The 19,182-nt window shown below is 44.4% G+C and overlaps 1 protein-coding gene across 3 annotated transcripts in view; it reads right to left on the minus strand.

Annotated features, from left to right (window-relative positions):
- The window catches only part of PGAP1 (post-GPI attachment to proteins inositol deacylase 1), an 89,929-nt gene that overhangs the window by 51,853 nt on the left and 18,894 nt on the right, over positions 1 to 19,182 (minus strand). For 2 of the 3 annotated variants that reach the window (XM_053280288.1, XM_053280279.1), the window contains exons 3-10: positions 17,942 to 18,117; positions 16,996 to 17,167; positions 5,579 to 5,739; positions 4,866 to 4,918; positions 4,699 to 4,765; positions 4,414 to 4,519; positions 2,839 to 2,894; positions 2,668 to 2,751 (exon numbers count right to left, since the gene is read on the minus strand). In XM_053280288.1, the coding sequence (XP_053136263.1) occupies positions 2,668 to 2,751; positions 2,839 to 2,894; positions 4,414 to 4,519; positions 4,699 to 4,765; positions 4,866 to 4,918; positions 5,579 to 5,739; positions 16,996 to 17,167; positions 17,942 to 18,117 (875 nt within the window). Of the gene's footprint in view, positions 1 to 2,667; positions 2,752 to 2,838; positions 2,895 to 4,413; positions 4,520 to 4,698; positions 4,766 to 4,865; positions 4,919 to 5,578; positions 5,740 to 12,922; positions 15,090 to 16,995; positions 17,168 to 17,941; positions 18,118 to 19,182 lie in introns of those variants that run through there. The other variant, XM_053280296.1, reaches the window with a different exon arrangement.

Genomic DNA, 19,182 nt, shown 5'->3' on the forward strand with positions numbered 1-19,182 from the left:
CAAAGCTCCCTCCCATCTCTGCCCATTTTGTTTTAACCCCTCCTCCCTTCAACAGCACGACCCCCTCCCGCTACCACTGCATCTCACAATGTTGCCCAAGGCCCCTCAGGAATAGCTTTTCCAGCAACTTCCCCAGAGAACGAAGCAGGGAAAATGGCTTCCGCTTGCATAGCAGTGCAAGCACCACCCTGGACGATAGCCTACATCATATTACACCTCATTGTTCAATCACACACTATTAAGTGTCTGAAGTGTCAAGAATAGGTAGCATCCAGACCTTTAGCAGTGCAGCAATTTGTTGGTGTTCCACTCAAAACAAGGAGCATCAATGAAAGGGCATGTTCTACTTATGCAAGGATCCCTTGTGTGAGCCTACAATGTTTAACAATATCCCCACACACCCACAAACACACCAGGAAGTTTTTCACACCGGGCTTTGAAAGCCCTTTAACTCACATCTCCTGCGGAATGGAGGGGGGTGCGTTCACATATCAGACAGATTTACCCTGAAGTCCCTGCAAGTTATTGGGGAGCAGTTCACACTCAGTTCGGGGTTTTCACCACTCAGAGTGTAGCCCGATTTATATCCAGGGTAAAAAAATATTATATTATTATTATTATTAATTTGATTTCTATACCGCCCTTCCAAAAATGGCTCAGGGCAGTTTACAAAGAGAGATAACAAACAAATAAGATAGCTCCCTGTCCCCAAAGGGCTCACATTCTAAAAAGAAACATAAGACACACACCAGCAACAGTCACTGGAAGTACTGTGCTGGGGGTGGATAGGGCCAGTTACTCTCCCCCTGCTAAATAAAGAGAATCACCACAGTAAAAGGTGCCTCTTTGCCCAGAGGTGTCATCTACTGTGTGTCATTTTGGGGGCGGGACAACTTTGTGTTCACAGTAAAGCCTCCCTGTAAATTTGTGGTACAGCCTGCTGTGTGTCAAAGTCCCAGGTAGTTTTAAAAGTCTGAAATTGCCTTCCTTGTATATAATGTAGATGGTAGGTAAAGCTCCCCCAGTACAACACACATACATCCCATTCCCATACAAGTTACAAAAGATCGGCATTATTCAGGAACACACTAACACAGATGACTGGGGTTGGGGCAGAGGCAGGGCACAACAGAAGCTTATAAACGCAACTGAAATTTCTCAGTACCATGATAGGTCTAGGGCATGGTCTGAAGGCTCATGATGCAGTACCCTTGCTGAAGCAACGTGGGTCTGGATAGTGCCTGGATGGGAAACTGTCCAGGAACACTATGTACACTGCTTTCAGTTCCATGATGGAAGAAAGGCAGGACGTAAATGTAATAAAACACAATAGAATGTGGAGGTCATCCAGTGACAGTGATTCACAGTCAGTTCATGACTACTAAAGAAGTATTTCCTTCACACAATGCATTATTAAGAACAGACTTGCTTGCCAAAAGATGAGGCTGGGACTCATGTTACGCTCGCCACAGGGACTTGGTTTCCAACTAACACATCTTCCACCCAGAGCACACAGTGTGTGATTTGAGTGCATCATATAATGAGTTTTCTCCCCTGCTCACTCTACATCACTGGTAAGAGCAAGGAAATTTTCCATGATGGCCCCCAATTTCACCCAATATAATATCAGGGTCAGACACCTGGCAATGGGAGTGCGGAGAATGAGAAGATGCCAGTCCTCATGGTTAATAAAACATGTCGTCTCAGTCACTGATTACTTTAAGGGCAGCAGCGGGGTGGGGCAGGGGGAGAGAAGATTAGTCAAAATACCTAAAATGGAACCTTCATAATCAGGATCAGTATAGCTCTAGTTGCCAAACGGGGAGGACAAGCAAAATAGGATGGCTACTTCCAACCTATCTTCCTTGTGAGCATCTCAGAAGCATCTGACACATCACACAATTTGTACATGTGTTCTAGAGAAGACGGATTTGTGGTCTGACACAGCAAGGCAATTCTTGTGTTCTTAAGCGTCAAGCTTTACTGATTACATTATAGAAAGGCAGGATACAAATGCTGAGAAAAAGATGTATGCATTCAATAGGCCAGGAGACTAAGTACCAATAGCTCCAGGTTTCTCACAATCAATACAACAGAAGTGGCAATGTGTTCCCTTTATTCACTGTGTTGGACTGATAAGGGAAGACCTGAGCTCTTTCATTTCCTGAAAAAATGAAATGCTTTCATTTCCTGCTTTCCAATATGCTACCAACATATGTGCTTTCTACCCCTCTGATAACAAGGGGAACACCAAGTGCTGAACGTGATTGTACTTGGAAGCTCACTAGAACAAAGATTGAGATGCTTTTCTACAGTACCATCATCTGTGGCAGGGGTTCCCAATCTGCGGGACTCCAGATGTTGCTGAACTACAACTCCCATCATCCCCAGCCACCATAAATTGTATCTGGGGATGATGAGAGCTGTAGTTCAGCAACATCTGGAGTACTACAGGTTGGGAGCCTCTGATCTACAGCATTGGGAGGGGGGAACTACGTTTTCTTTTCTATCGCCATAGATTAGAGATTCCCAACATGTAGTACTCTGGCATGCTAAATCGTTAAAGAATTTAAATCACTATTAAATGTGTTGAGTACAAATACAATACATAAAAGTTGTCGACAATAGTCCAAAATACATTTGCAAGGAAATCATGCATTTTCTCACCAATATATTGTTTTGACAGTGGACATGACTGTATGATTTTCTATGGCTTGAGAGGGGAAAAGTAAAATATTTTCCATCTGATTCCTGTTCAGGAAGAGAGAAACAGCTTCATTAGAAACTTGAAAGAAATCAGACAAGTCACAGTTTAAGAAAGCAGTTAATAATACTTACATTGTATACTGTGTAGGACCATTTTGAAGCTTTTATCTGGACCCAAGTTAATGCTCCTGAAAAACAAAACCGAATTCTTCAGAAATCCAGGAAAAAAATTCTCCCTATTCCCACAGCACTACAACAATTTGTTTTGTACTTTAGAACAGCACAGCAACCCATAACATGCACCAAATAATTTGCAGCCATGAAAACAAACCCTGCACATTTTTTTTTACAACCCAAGTTTTCCTTTTATAATTACAAGACTATCCTGCTTAGCATTTCATATAGTAAGTGGGCTTATAAATCTTTTTGTAAAATACTCTGCTGTGCACACCCAGCTGTACCAACTTCGGTCATGAAAGACTCCTTTTGAGTAAAAATAGCTGCTTCCAGCTGTCACTCACACACACACACACACACACACACAAACACACACACACACTCCCTCTAGGTACACTCCTTCCCACCCCACCCACCTCCCTCCACAGTCTCTCTAGTACACTCCTTCCCTTCCCATCCCACACACCTCCTTCTACACACACACACACACACACACACACACACACACACACACACTCCCTTTAGTACACTCTTTTCCCCACCCCGCACAGTCACAGGCAGAAGGGAAGGGAAGCTGCTCAGGAGCCCTCTCTGAGCTACTAAACGGGAGAATCGGCTCTCTGGTTTGCAAAGGGGGGCGGGAAAGCTGATTTCTTCGCTTTGGCCACAGCCAGAGCTAACACAGCAACAGCAGTGGGGAAGACTGCTGGCACTTCAAGCAACCACTGGAGTGCAGTGAAACTGCATGGCTGATGGAATCCTCTGAGCAGGGGGCGGGGCTGGAATCTTGTGTGTGCATGGGCTCACCTTAGAGGGAATAGTGGTACCAGTATGATGCGATATCATCATCATCATGGAAAATGGTAAAGTCCCTTACCCCATACACATGGCCATTCTTTACCATTTAGTACAAGCAACAGCCAACCATGAATACATACAAAGATTTGATTTCCCTGATTGTAACATGGCAACCACCACAATATTTAATGCAACAAAAACAGACACATTCACATTTCTAAAATCCTCTACAAAGCCATAGAGAAAGGCACTTCAAAGAAATACAACGTGTCACATGCAGAGTATGAGCCAGACTGAATATGTGGTGTGCCTGCAGCCACTTCTATCATCATGACAGGAAAAAATACAGTCCAACCTAGCTAGCGACTTCCCCCATGTACAAGCTGGCTCACACCAATCTTCCCCTATGTGGAGTTGCTTACCTTCATACATGAGTGCACAGAAGGTTTTAAGCAGTGCGAATCGGCCTGAAGCGAGATGGACTGAACCATGAGCTTTGGCAGGGAGGAAGTCATCTGCCTAAAATATGAGTAGAATCTTCTCCTCTTGAGTGTTACATCAAAACCACTCTCACTACTGAGAATGGGTTGTATCCTAAGCTTCTGCAGAGCATGGCTCCACTCTCAGAAGCTTCTTCAGCTTGCAAGAAGGACTTTTCGCATTCTGTCTCCTTCTGTGAGCAAAAGGAGGTTCCAACAGTGGAACAGTGCTGTAAATCTGAGATATGCTAACCTGTTAGTTCACTAAGTGGTTCAGGCTGTTCTCCAAGGAATTTTGCTGGATGCCTCAGAAAATGATGATTCAAGACCAGCATTCTCTTGTGTGGATCTTCTGTTATCTAAGAAACATTTTAAAAATTACATTTTGGCAACAATGACAATTAAGTCAATAAATATATTTATATAAAAGTTAATCTTTGATAGAATATGGATTAAAGCTAGCATCCTTCACGCTACCCAGAAATTCAAATTAAAGCTGATCTTTCCAGCAAGTGTGAGAGTCTCATAAAATACAAACCTGCTTAGTGTTTTCATCAATAAGGTCAAAAAATGCTCGGACAGTGGCCAAGATCAATTCTTTACACCTATAGTAGAGCGTAAGCAGAAAGGTTACTTGCAAAAATGCAACCATTTTGGTAATTGTTAATATCAATTCTGGAACCTAATCTGGTGCTAAATACTTACCAAACAATGGAAAGGTGATCTGTTGAGGCCCAGACTCGAGGAACTCCAGAACTCTGTTCAACAAAGAATTAGGAGGATTTTCTATTTATATTAACTTTGCTAGAAATGTATAAACTTGATGAATAAAACATATGGCAGAAATACTGTATATAGAATGCTTAAATCACAATGGCTAGGATTCAAAGGCCATGCCAAGTAGGAGTTTTCACTTTCCCCATCTCTTTTTTATTTTACATCACAGACCACTATGCCATATCACAAATGGCTTTTGGAGGCCCTCTCAGGTTCAAAAGTGGTTTGATGTGGCATTGTAGCCTGTAACCATCATAGTGGTTTCATCTATCGTAGTGATTTGAACCATCATAGTTTTATGTGGCATAACAGCCATAACACAAGCCCAATGCTTCCTTCAGCATGCAGAACTAGTCATACAGTCCTCTGGATCCTGGTGTATTTCTCAATTTGTGATTGGTTATTTGATAACAAAATATTTGATCTATCAAAAAGAATGTCACTACTTCTTCTAGGACTGAGGTCTCAGTCTAGAATACTTAGCATTAATCATTCCAGCTATAATACATGTCAGGGCAAGAATTCTAACAGACTTCAGGATGTACATGAGCCCTATGGATCACACACTGCTTGCAAGATTTCTAACCTCTGAATCTATAGGTATTAAAGAATCATTTTTAAAGAATAACAGTTCACTTTACCACAACAGATAAGGCACAGTTTGGTTGATTTGATCTTGGCAGAAAGGCCAATCCTGAACGAACTTGATAATCTCGAAATCCTCCCGCCACAGAAAGAGTTGTTAGATTCCTTATTTCTTGAGCCTTCAGAATCCAGTTGTGGTTTACAGCTGTATAAAAGTCTTGAGAAGAATGTTTTAAAAGAACATTTAGCAACATTTGTTTAGAGAGGTTCAATAACAACTTGAGTGTTTGAGCAAAGAGACACCTTTTAAAGTGGTGATTCCCTTATATTTAGCAGGGGGAGAGCAACTGGTCCTATCCAACCCCATGCACAGCATCCCTCCAGAGGCTGTTTGTGTCTCTTATGTTTCTTTTTTAGATTGTGAGCTCTTTGGGGACAGGCAACCATCTTATTTATGTATTTTCCTATGTAAACCACTTTGAGAACTTTGGAGGAAGAGTGGTATATAAATATTCATAGTAGTATATTCGTAGTACAGGTTTAGTATCCCTAATCCGGACATCTGAAATGCTCCAAAATCCGGAAACCACCATGGCGTGCGCCAGCAGCACCAACTCATTGCGGCCGAGCACCACGTAACAAAACAAAGAACAAAACCCCTCAGCTCACTCACTCTGGTGCTAGAGACTTTAAATAAAACCTAAAAAAAAAAAATACAGTGTACAGTAAACTTTCGTGTTTAGACTTGCATCTCATGCCCAAGATATCTCATTACAGTATGCAAATATTCCAAAATCCGGAAAAGTCCGAAATCCGGAACACTTCTGGTCCCAAGCAGTTCGGATAAGGGATACTCAACCTGTAGCATTTATTTCCATTGTTGAAATACACCTTAGCGGGGACTGCGTTTTCATGCCTCTCTCATGCACCCTCAGGAACAAGCAACATTGAGCCAATCTGCCGCCCACAATAGGCTGGTTTCGGATTGATTCTTCACTTCATCTCTGCTTCACACAAACACTCACAGCATATTTTAAAAGCTAAACTTTATAAACTCTTACATAGCATAAAAAGCATCATCTGAGATGGACAGCAGCTTGGAACAGAGATATAGTAAACAACTGAATGAAGCAGAAATGAAAAGAAAGGAAGGGGAGGCAGCTCAAGAGGATCAAGTTGACTTGTCCTTAATTCTCAAAGCTGATTTAGATATGGTACCCTAGGCTAGCCCGTAAGAGTCCCTCTCACATCTACGTACATACTTGATAGAAGCCGGAAGGGAATCAGTCGAGGTCCCTCTCCCCTCCACACCCCTCTTTTTCCTGCCAGTCAAGTGAATATACCAGCTTAAAACCAAATTTGATCACAGAAATGCTCTCCATGTTATCACCTCAAACAGTAACCCACCTTTGAGGGGGTTTGAGATGACTTCCACATTTGCAAAACCTAAACAGAACATGGGAATCAGTCCAAACAATGCAAACTAGGGCAGCAGCCTTTAAGCATGCTTTCTTAGCATTCCAATGAAGTCCAGGGTAGTTTCAAGAGAAGAAACAGGCTGTTAAGATAGCAAATACTTCACAACAGATTTTCTGAAAAAGTGGATGTCAAACAGACTTTATTGCAAATGAGAATAATAGACAAGAACCAATATACTACCTTTGACTCTTTTTGGAGTCTTTCGTTTGCATGCACACAACAGTTCAGTTGACAACCACTGTGACTTACGTATTTCCTAACACTGCAGTTAGAAAAAAGTAGCATGGAAAACAGAACATACAGTTTAGTCAAGAAGATGATGGTTTTCGTCACAAAACTGTTGACATTAAGAAACCTTCCATAAAAGAAACTGGATCAAACACACTGAACATTTCAGTTGGCAGTTTCCAAATAACTTCACTTTCTTAATACTTCCATTAGTTAAGATCTGAGTTTTAAAAGCTGCAAGTCATTTTGTCAGTTGATATGCATGGGATATTGAGCAGCATTCTCTTAGTGTCCCAATTCTGTTAAAGTGCAGCCCAAGCAACAACACAACAGACTATTTAGAGCACCCACAGATAAAGGAGAGAGGTAGAAGTAGTACATTCTCAATTCTGGTAACTCATCACTACATCTAGCTACCAATCATTCTCCAACTCTTTTCCAATTGGAATGGACTATTACCTTTCCACTCAAGGCACACCCAGAAACTGCCAACATATCCAGGCATTCTCAGCCCTGCTCTTGGACAGAATGTTAGTTTACCGTTTTAGCAAATCTAATTCATTCTAATGGCTTTGGTTTGAGTGCACCCACCTAGTAAATCTAACAAAAGAATAGCTAACGAAACAGTGTGTTTCCTAAAATGTTGTTAACCTAAAGCTGTATAATGGCTACAATTTAAAACCAGTCTCTGAAAGCAACATCACAGAGTGTTTCCAAATATGTTCAAGATTGAGGTCTGGGAAATATCTGAGACTGAATACAGTCCTGATGATGTATAAACTGTTGATCTTCCAGCAGGTTTTGATATCCGTGATTAGGAGGGTTGCTCACAATACAACTCTTGAGCCGCTTCACTCATTCCTGCAGTGTGGCTGTCAGCATTTGCTTTTCTCAGAAAAAGTTTTTGCTTTTTGGGCTCCACTGGAGTCCATCTTGGCCTTCTTCTTCAAGTTGTGTGTGAGACTGCTAAATAAGACCAGTGTTCCCTCTAAGACGTGCACACGTGCACGCACTCTGAAGTTTTTTTGATGTCTGCTCAGTTAATTTTAGATCCCACTCAGGTTGAATCAGCAATGCCCCATTCTGAATGCATGTGCGCACATACTGCCTTGATATTGCTGCGCAGAACAAAATTCATTCTGTGCACAGATGAAAAAAATTAGAGAGAACACTGAATAAGACCAACAGAAGATCTGTAATGACACACTACCAATATACAAAATGCCACTTAACACTGTGCCTCCTTTACTTTGACCTCAGTGCTACTTTCTATGCTCTAATGCAATGTCTAGCCACAAGCTAACTTCAGCTGAACTAACAGAAACCAAACTGATGGCTGACAGACCCTGAAAGGGAAAGAAGAGGTATATAATGGATGTGGTTCCATCTTCACCATTCACACTTGAAATCATTTACATCCAGTCTCACCACTGTGCCCGAAAAGACAGCAGAGCCTAGAAATTCCTTTTAGCAATTCCATCTAGTAAGGTAAAATGACTTTTCCTTTCCTTCAGACTTTTAAACCATTCACACCTTATCACTGTGCTCCATATGGAGTGACAGAAAAAATATTTGGTGGCTGTTGCAGAACACCTCATCTTCTGAATTCCAGGAGCAGTTTATATTCAGGTGAGTGGCCTACACTGCCCTCCTTATCTGTGCCGGGTATCAGAGTTCTCTCTAATTTTTCTCATCTGTGTGCGGAATGAGTTTTGTTCTGGGCAGCTTTATCAAGGCACTGTGTGCACACATGCATTCAGAGTGAGGCCTTCTTAATTCAACCTGAGCAGGATCTAAAATTAACTGAGCGAGCATCAGAAAATGTGTGAGTGTCTGCACATCTTAGAGCGAACAGTGCTGGGAATAATACAAGGCTCGGGTTTTGACCTATGAAATCGACAAGACTCTTGGCCCTGCCTTAAAGACAGGCTGTCTTTCTTAGTCCCATTGCACACTGTAGCACAGTGGTACTGTATGTGCTTTGCTTGCAGAACCCTAGATTCAATCCCTAGCACCTCTAATTAAGACTGGGAGAGACCTCTGTATGGAACCCTGGAGAGCTAACACCAATCAGCATAGGCAATAGTACCTAGATGGACCAACAGTATGATTCAGTATAAAGGCAGCTTTGTATGTCTAATAGCCTCTTAACAGCTATCACTCCTGGGCCACATTCAAACAGTATGGGCTTGCAGACACATTACTAGGTGCCCCTGCACTTCCATCCAAGAGCCTTCTCTTAGAGGCTTGTCTAAGCTTGTTGGAACATTTCCCAAGACTCTTCTACTACTGCTACAATGCATATTTATATACCGCTTTTCAAGTAAGGTTTTCAAAGCCGTTTACACAGAAAAAGGAGCACTGGTCACTCAGCATGAAGGCTTCTTCTTGCTGCTGGATTGGAGAACATCTCGTGTAGGTTATCCTTCCCCACATGCTCCAGAGGCAGGACTTAAGACGCAGAAGTCCGGACAGGTGGGTCAAGATTTATTTATTTATTACATTTCTATACTGTCCCATATAAAAAGGTCCCTGGGCAGTTCACAATATAAAATCATTAAAACATTAACAATTAAAACAATTTAAAATACAATAAAAACTCTAAAACCAAAGCTTTAAAAATATAAACTAAAAACCTGACTAACAGATAGGTTTTTAAGCCCTTCTTAAAAACATCCAGAGAAGGAGAAACTCTAGTTTCATTAGGAAGCGTGTCCTTGAGTCCTGAGGCAACTCTAGAAAAGGCCTGGTTTCGAGTCGCCACCAACTGAGCCTGTGGCAACCGCAACGGGACCTCCCCAGATGATCTTAACAGGCAGTGGAGTTGATGAAGAAGGCGGTGCTCTTAAGTGCCTTGGACCCAAATTGTTTAGGGCTCTATAGGTAATAACCAGCACTTTGTATTTCACCCGGAAGCTGATTGGGAGCCAGTGAAGTTCTTTTAAAATGTGTGTAATATGATATTTTCAGGCAACCCTGGAAACCAACCTGGCTGCTGCATTCTGAACTGTCGCTTCTGAACCGCATACAAAGGCAGCCCAACATAGAGCGCATTGCAGTGGTCAAGTCTGGATATTACCAGCACATGCACCACTGTTTTAAGGTTCTTTATCTCCATAAATGGACGTAACTGACGAATCAGCCAAAGCTGACAGAAAGTAGTCTTGGCCACTTCCTCAACCTGAGAAATCAGGGAGAGGTTTGGGTCCAGAAGTACTCCCAAACTAGGCACCTGCTCTTTCCAGGGAAGTGCAACCCCACCCAGAACAGGCAGATTTAAACCACTTCCTAAGTCTCTCCACTTCCTAAGTCTTCCCACAATGAGTACCTACGTTTTGCTTGGATTCAGCCTCAGTTTGTTCTCCCTCATCCAGCCCATTACCACCTCCAGGCAGGCATTTAGGGAAGTTAGGCCATTTCCTGATGAAGCTGACATGGAGAAACCAATTTGGGTATCATCAGCATACTGATAACACCCTGTACCAAATCCCCTGATGATCACTCCCAGCAGTTTCATGTAGATGTTAAAAAGCATTGGAGAAAATATGGAGCCTTGTGGGACTCCATACCAGAGCTCTTGTTTTGAAGAGGAACAGTCTCCAAGTGACACCATCTGGAACCTACCCGAAGGTAGGAACGGAACCATTGCAAAGCTGTGCCTCCCACTCCTAACCCCTTCAGGAGCCCCAGAAGGATACCATGGTCGATAGCGAAAGCCACTGAGAGATCCAAAAGGATCAACATAGTCATACTCCCCCTGTCAATTCTTAATTGGAGATCATCCAACAGGCCGACCAAGGCTGTCTCAACCCCATAGTCCCAAGTATCTTGTCCACATCCTCGGGAGTCACAAACTGAAATTGATCCAATTTAACCATACAAGAGAAGCTGCTGGACACCTCCGAAATAGACTCTGCATTAACTGCAGTCTAGTGCAGCTCAAATACACGAGATTTTATCTGCAAAAAACGCATTAAAAACATCACGACAGGTAAAACTGATGGATCCAAATACTCATTCAGGGGAGAAGGGCATGTACCAGTCCTCTCACAATCCGAGACAACTCCGCAGGACGTGAGCTTGCAGAAGCAATGCAGGCAGAAAAGAACTGTTTCTTTGCTGCATGCATTGCCAGAGCATAGATCTTCAACTGCACTCTGTATTGTAATCTGTCGGATTTGAGCTGACTTTTTCTCTACTTGCGTTCGAGCTGTCTACCTTGCCACTTCAGCCCCCATAGTTCTTCCACATACCAAGGGGCTAATTTAGAAGCGAGTCGGAGAGGGCGCTTAGGAGCAATCATGTCTACTGCCCTAGTGAGTTCATTATTTCAAGTCTGAACCAGGGCATCAACAGAATTGCTGGCAGACCAGCCTTAAAAACTTCTAAGCCTTCTTGGAATCCTATGGGATCCAATAGACTTTTTGGGCGGACCATCCTAATAAATCCTTCACACCTGCGGAGAAGGGTTGAGGCTGTGAGACCGACCCTAACCAGATGGTGGTCCGTCCATGACAATGGGGAAATCAAAGGAGTCCCCACCCACAGAACACCTTCCTGATCAGAGCAAAAAATCAAATCGAGAGTGTGACCAGCAATGTGCTTTGGTCCCGAAATCACTTGGGAGAGGCCCATAGTTGTCATAGCCGCTATTAACTCCTGAGCTGATCCTTACAAATTGGTTCCAAAGTGAACATTAAAGTCCCCAGAACTACCATTTTGGGAGACTCCAACACCAACTCTGCAACCAAGTCAGCCAGCTTAGAGACTCTGATAGGCAGCAGGGTGAACGGTACACCAACAGAAGTCCCAGTCTGTCTCCAGACATAGGTATAAACATTCAATATAGGCCAATTCTCTGACAGGAACCCTGGTAAGGGAGATATTAGTCTTATGTACCACAGCCACTCCTCCTCCCTGCCCATGTCCTCTCATCTGCTCTACGAGAGAGTATCCTTGCTGGGAGAAGCTGGGCACAAAGTGGACCACTAGCCTCCCCCATCCAGGTCTCTGTAATACACACCAGGTCAGCTCCATCATCCACAATCACATCATGGATTATTTCTGTTCTGTTTTGAACCGACCTGGCATTACATGTCCTCCAATCCAGCAGAAACCTTCATGGTGAGAGTGACCAATGCACCTTTCCTTGCTGCTGGAGGAGGACATCTCCTGTGGGACATGCTACAGCTATGAGTCCCAGGTGGGAGCTTCTATGTCTACTGGGGCAAAAGAACTTGCTGGAGCACTCGTCTGTCAAATGCTGTCCAAGAGGCATGGTGCAGATCGAGTTTCTAATGCCTGGTGAAAGTTGATGGAAACTTCCAAGTAGCTGTCTTGCTAATTTCCCAAGGCGGGGGGGGGGGGGGTTGGGTTAATGGAAAAAGCAGCAGACGTACAGCAGACCTGTTTAAGTGACCTTGAGTGGAGGCCTCAGATTCTGTACCTCATACATCAATCCTGTGCACGCTTTAATCTATCAAGCAATGGCAGGAGCTGATTACTTTGGGCCCATGGTGGCTGCGAGGAAGGAAAAGAACAGTGCCTTCATTGACCTGAAGGACACAGTATGGTCAAGAGACACCTTCAGGCATCACTGGACATCCAACTTCTGCCACTGTTTCTCCAGGGCATGTACTGGCCATGAACAGAAGGATGGGATAATGACATCTTGGGACCAGTGGAAGACTTACACAACTTTAGGAAGAATGGACGCATCAGGAAACAAGCGTACAGCATTTGATGAGAAATTGCAGAAATTTGAATTTGCTGGCAGGGCCCTGAGTTCTGAGACACACCTGGCAGAGGTGATGGTCACCAGGAAGGCCAGTCTGAAGGACAGGAACTGTAGAGATATGGAACAAATGGGCTCAAAAGGTGGCGCAAGGAGGACCCCAAGGACTTTTTGGAGGTCCCACAAGCGGAATCTGTGCACCACTGGTGGTGCCTTGAGTGTAGTCCCTCTTTAAAAGTCCTTGAGACGTAGGTGAGAAGCTAACATCTTCTTGCCAAAGAGTAGGGGAGCCAGGGCCAGTGCTTGATGTTTTAACATGTTAGCACGAAGTCCATGGTCCAGGGCCTCCTGGAGGAAAAGCAGCAACTTGGGGAGGCTATAGAGATCCGGACAGAAGTTGCGCCTGCAACACCAACGAAGGACCACTTGCTATATACACTGATCTTGTTGGTTGAGTCCTTCCGCGAAGCAAGGATGGTGTCAAAGGCTTTTGGCACATAACCACAGTGACTCAAGAGGCCCTAGTCAGTCGCCATACAACAAACCTGAACCATACCAGGTTGTGGTGAAAAACTGGGGTTACCGGGAAGAACCAGGGTCCCTCTACTGCCAAGTGTAGTATGTCTGCAAACCAAGGGCGACAAGGCCAGTGCTGTGCGAACAGGATCACCTGTGCTTTGAGTAGTCAAATCCAACAGAGGAGTCTGCTGATGACTGGGACTGTCGGAAAGGTGTAGAGCAGCCCCTGTGACCATTGTGCTGAGAGGGCATCCACAGCATTGCCTATGCAGGGAAAGCAAGTGAAAAACGTTGGAGCTGTGTTGGCCTGAGAGGTGAAGAAATCCACTCTGGGGTGGCCCAGTGCTTGGTTCAAGAGCATGAACGCTGCAGGGTTAAGTTTTGTGCGGCTGAGCAGTCCGCCCGAGATGTTTAGAGAGCTGCTTATCTAGTGTGTGATCAGCAATAACAGATGAAACTCCACCCACTGGAGTAGCAGAGTCACGCCCAGCTGTAGGGATTTTAGGTGCTGGTTCCTTCTGGCAGTTCACATGAGCCTTCACTGTCACATTGTCTGTGCAGATAAGTATGTGCCGGTGTTGTAGCAGTGGATGGAAAGTGTTGAGGGCTAGGTGGATGGCTCCAGGTTCTAGTCAGTTTATACTGTGCTTCCATTCTAGTGGACTCCACTTCTCCTAGGCAGTGTGGTGGAGACTGTGTGTCTCCCAGCCCACGAGTCTGTAATCCATGGTAGTGATTATCCTGGGCGGGTGGGGCAGGAACATCTTGCCCTGTTCTAGATAGGAAGGATGAGCCCACCAATGCAGAGACTGCAGAACAAGCAAAAACCTGTAACTTTTGTGGATGTAGATGCTCCATCAGTGGTGCCAGGACCTTCGTGAAAATCCGAGGTGCCGATGACAGCCCGAATGGAAGCACCCTGTATTGGTAATGTAGACCTGCATACCTGAAGTGAAGAAGGATGACAGCTTGCCGGGTATGTGTAAGTAAGCTTCTGTCAGATCTACTGATGCCAAGTAGTCCAAGTGCTGGAGAGCCTCCACTATGGAGCTAAGAGTCTCCATCCTGAACTTCCTGTGCTGAACCATTTGTTTAGATATTTGAGGTCTAAGACTGCCCTTAGTGAACCATCTTTTGGGGGGCAAAGTAAATAGAATAAATGCCCCTGCCCCTTTGGTGCACAGGAACCAGTTCTATCGCTGCTATGGCTACTAGGTGTTGTATAGCGCCGAGAAGGTTTGCATGCTTGGAAGCTCAGTTTGACCAGGGTGTTGGAAGGAAGCGGTCTTTGGGGACTGCACAAAAAGGAACTATTTTGTAGCTGTGCTCTATTGTGTTCAGGGCCCACTTGTTGGACGTGCTTGATTCCAAAGTGTGGAAGAAGTGGGATAGGTGGCCTCCCATGCCAAGTCTGGGTGAGTCAGGAAGACTGCGTTTAGGTTGAGTCCCGAAAGTCTGACTGGGTTGGGCTGGTTGTCTGATGGCTGGGCGATGCTTGTTTCAATATGGAAGTTGTGGACGACTGTCCTGTCATGAGGTCTGAAAGGGGTGCAGAAGGGACAAAAGAATTGGAATGGCCGATGAGGGAGCCTCCTATCTTCCCTATATGGAGCTGAAGGTAGCCCCTTCTTCTTGTCTTTAGTTTCCATAAGCACCTCATCACCAAAGAGCTTGGTAGACATGTATGGCACAGCTGCCAGGTTGCTGCATAAAGCAGGATCCATCTACCAGTGCTTAAGCCACAATGAATGACTGGACAATCTAGCATGGTGTCTGCTATAAATGCCAGCACTTTTTATATTTTTAACAGCATTTGGCATGGTCTTGCTAAGTCAGGGTGGGTGGGGAGCTATAACCGTTCATCTTTCCAAAGCAGCGAAGCCCTTGCCATTATGAATGCTGCTGAAGACACCCGGATAGAGAGTGAGAAGGCTTCATGGCCCTTCTTTAAGGTGGCCTCTATCTTTTTCTCTGTTATATAGATTTTTAAAATTTTTCTTTTACTTAGCAGACTTCTTACGCCTATGTCCTTCCCTAGACTTTTTAGGTGGGAGTTCTGAGGAGGAGGAGGAGGAGGAGGAGGAGGAGGAGGAGGAGGAAAAGGAAAAGTCCCTCTTTTTAGTTCCCTTTTTATCTGCCTTCATGCATTTGCACTGTTGGAATGACTTATCCAGCATGTTTTGGAATCACATCTGCCAGCTAACCAGCATTTTAGCAAGTAAAGCCAGGTTAGAGGCTGGATTAGGACAGGTGGAAGGGAGCAAAGGGAGGGAGAGAAGGCCCTGGTCTCACTGACTCTGTAGGCTGTGGCTGTCCTGGTGTTGCAGGTTGGGCTGGCCTTGGAATGTCAGGCTGTGCTGGCTGAGAAGGCCCCAGAGCTGCATCATGGTCCCCCTGGCCACTGGGTGGTAGGTGCAGGAGGCTGCACTGGGGTTGGGAGGGGCCCACTTGGAGCACTCCCACCCCACCCTGGTGATGCAGCCAGCCCCGTCAGAGAAGCAACAGACTTCGCAGGCCCCAGCGAGGGCTGGTCTGGCTTGTCTGGTGTGGAGGGAACCTGCGGCCTGTGCGAGCTCTTTCGAGGCCTCAAGGATGGGGCTGCTGGGCGTGCCAGTTGCTCCGCATCCTCTGTTGGATCTGTGGCAGAGATAGAAGGAATCATCAGCAAACCGGGTGCTCTCAGTGTTGGGGGAGTGTGCTTCTTGCTTTTTTTCCAGCCTCGAAGGGCCTTCCAAAGGGTCAGGGCCTTCTGTTCCTCCTCCTCCACCTCCTGGTTGCAGCAGCACCAGCAAGGACCATGGGGTCAGCGGCGGGCCAGTTGACTGAGAGCAGGTGTCTGTGTTCCTCTCAAGCTGTGGGAAAAGCGGATTCCTTCTCTTGACTTTCGGCGCTAAAGTGTGCCGTAGTCTGGAGGATTGTTTCATAGCTAGAGGAAGGAAGGAAGAAGAGGGAGTAACAAACAGTATGACAGAAATGGGGTTATTTTTCTGTTTTTAAAGGGGAAATGAGAGAAGATAATGTGCTGGCTGAGAAGCCAGGAGCAGAAGAAAGCTGAATACAACTACCGTATTAAGGAATAGATGGATTTTCAGAGAAGGCTTGACTGGAGAGAAAAACTAGCTCTGGAGCAACCACGGACTGGAAGGAATGGGAGGCGTTACCTTCCTGGGGCTTATAAAACCTCAACCTAATTAATTAAGTCCTGCCTCTAGAGAACGTGGGGGAGGATAACCAACATGAGATCTCCTCCAGCAACAGAGAAACAAACATTCCTATTTGAGTTAGTATTAGGAAGAATAATTCAGGAATAATTTTGATTATCTATCACCCTTATTGTCTATGTTTAAAGCTTTAGGATAGAGGAGGATATATACAGTCAAACAATTTCCATAGAAATACAATATGTGGCTAAGCCATAGAAATATGGTGGAAGCCTACCCAGTCCCTCAAGCATCCAAAACAAAACAGTCTCATCTGTCTAAAATTAAAGTGTTGATGGAAGAGCAAACTTACCAGTCAGATATTGGTCTAAAGGCATTACAGGTGCCATGTGAGGTGTGGCTTGAGTAACGACGACGGTGAGGAGTTCTGCCTTAAAATTTTTAAGAGTCAACAGCGCTCTTGCAACAAGGCCGCCCATGGAATGGCCTACTAGTGCAACACTGCGTGGAGCAAACTCCCGGCCCTTAAAATTTAATGGAAAATGATATGACATCAAACACTGATAAATACATGAAACAACACTGGGCATAACTAAGCAGCACTGAAATCAATGAGACAAGTTTATCATGACTACTTTAAATCCCACTCATTTCAATTATTACCTTAGTTGCCCATTCTCTTTCATTTGACAGTTACATATTTAATACTGATGTACAATGTTGGGACTCTCATACCGTTTCCAGTTATTAGGAAGGCATAAGCTCTATCCACACATTACATTCAATGCACAATCTGTGTACAGAGTACACACATACAGTTATCACATATAGGAAGTGTACGACTGTAAATGTACCCAGGTCACACGTGACACTTTGAAAATGAACACATGTATAGTCATTTAAACAAAAGAACATGTACACAGACACTTGCATGTAAAAACACAAGAGTGCAACGTTCGAATAGGGCTTAAAGCTTTGATCTTAAAGGTGGATCATTTCAGCTTGTACAAGCCCCCACAGGCTCCTGCTGCCCTCCACACACCACATCCTCTGCTATTCCACAGGCTCCACTGATCCTCAAGTGTTAACTTTTGGGGCTGCAGTAGGAAGGAGAAGATGGAATAGTCCCATTCCATAAGCTTCTTTCCATTCAGAGTTCTTTGGATCCAACCCTAGATATGTGGGCAACTGAAAGGGCAGAGGCAGGAGCATTTTTATCCTTGCACCTCAATCAAACAAGTCATTATAATCCGAGGAAAAAATAAAAAATAAAATGCTTAACAGGCTTTAATTCATACCTTATACAGCTTAAGAATTACTTTAATACACTCATGCACAAATCTGGTCTGCCTTTGTAGACTTCCACCATAGAGTGCTACGAGTTCCTCATTGAAGTTGACGCTGAATACATCAAAATGGTACTTGAAGTCAAGATCTTCCGCCTTTCTGAGTGCTATCGACCCAAGTGAACGTACTGAAGAAAACATATGTTAGTGATTGATACATGATTAAAAAACCTCTAGAATTTGAAGCTCAATGGATCTAGGGAATTAAGAGCCCTATTCACACATTATCTTCAATACATATACAGTAGTACATTTCCTATCTATACTATGCATTCAAGAGGACTGTGCCCAGGTTCACTTTTAAAATTAATGCATGTACAGTTATCCACTCAAGAACATGTACATGTGTACAAATCCCGCCATGCACATACAATGTAATACTAATCTTCTGCCTCTGAGTGCTATTGACCAAGATCTAAGAAGAAAAATATATGAGTCTATAATTTAGAATGCATGTAGTACAAAACTCAATGTAATCAAACTTCAGGTTATGGTAACCCATGCTTAACATAAAACATAAATCATTACTTGAGAAAAGCAATGCTATTTTCACAAGAAATCTTGGATTAGTACTTCAAGAAGAACTGGCATCTGAAACCAGATGGTGAAGTAACATGAAATTGTGGAGGGAAAGTGCTCCTACACCTGTTACCAGACCAGTTGCACCAGCTGCAGGGGGGCATTAGCAGAAGAAAGGGCATGCCCTCCAGTGTTCCCCCTAACAGGGATTCCCAGATGTTGTTGACTACCACTCCCAGCATCCCCAAGCAAATCTGATTGCAGCTGGGGATGCTGGGAGTTGTAGTCAACCACATCTGGGAATCCCTGTTAGAGGGAACACTGAGGTCCTCAGCAGTTGCCTGCGGGCTTCCCAAAGGCATCTGGTGGGCCACTGTGTAAAACAGGATGCTGGACTGGATGGCCCTTGGGCCTGATCCATCAGGGCTTGTCTTATTCTTAAGTTATGTTTCAGGGTAGCACAGAAATGCACCCTTCTGTGTGCGTGGGACTGTGGGATCACCGTCTACTTTGGATGCTTCAGTTCATGGGATCATGAACTTTTCACCTGCCTATATTTGGCAAGACTCACAGCTAGTCACTCAGCATGAGGCAACTTACCCCCAGGTCAGACTATCAGAGACCGAATGGGTCGCCCCTACCCTCTCTTTTGCAGATGTGTCATCTTGTACACC

This window comes from Hemicordylus capensis, chromosome 1 (assembly GCF_027244095.1).
Source record: "Hemicordylus capensis ecotype Gifberg chromosome 1, rHemCap1.1.pri, whole genome shotgun sequence".
NCBI lineage: Eukaryota > Metazoa > Chordata > Lepidosauria > Squamata > Cordylidae > Hemicordylus > Hemicordylus capensis.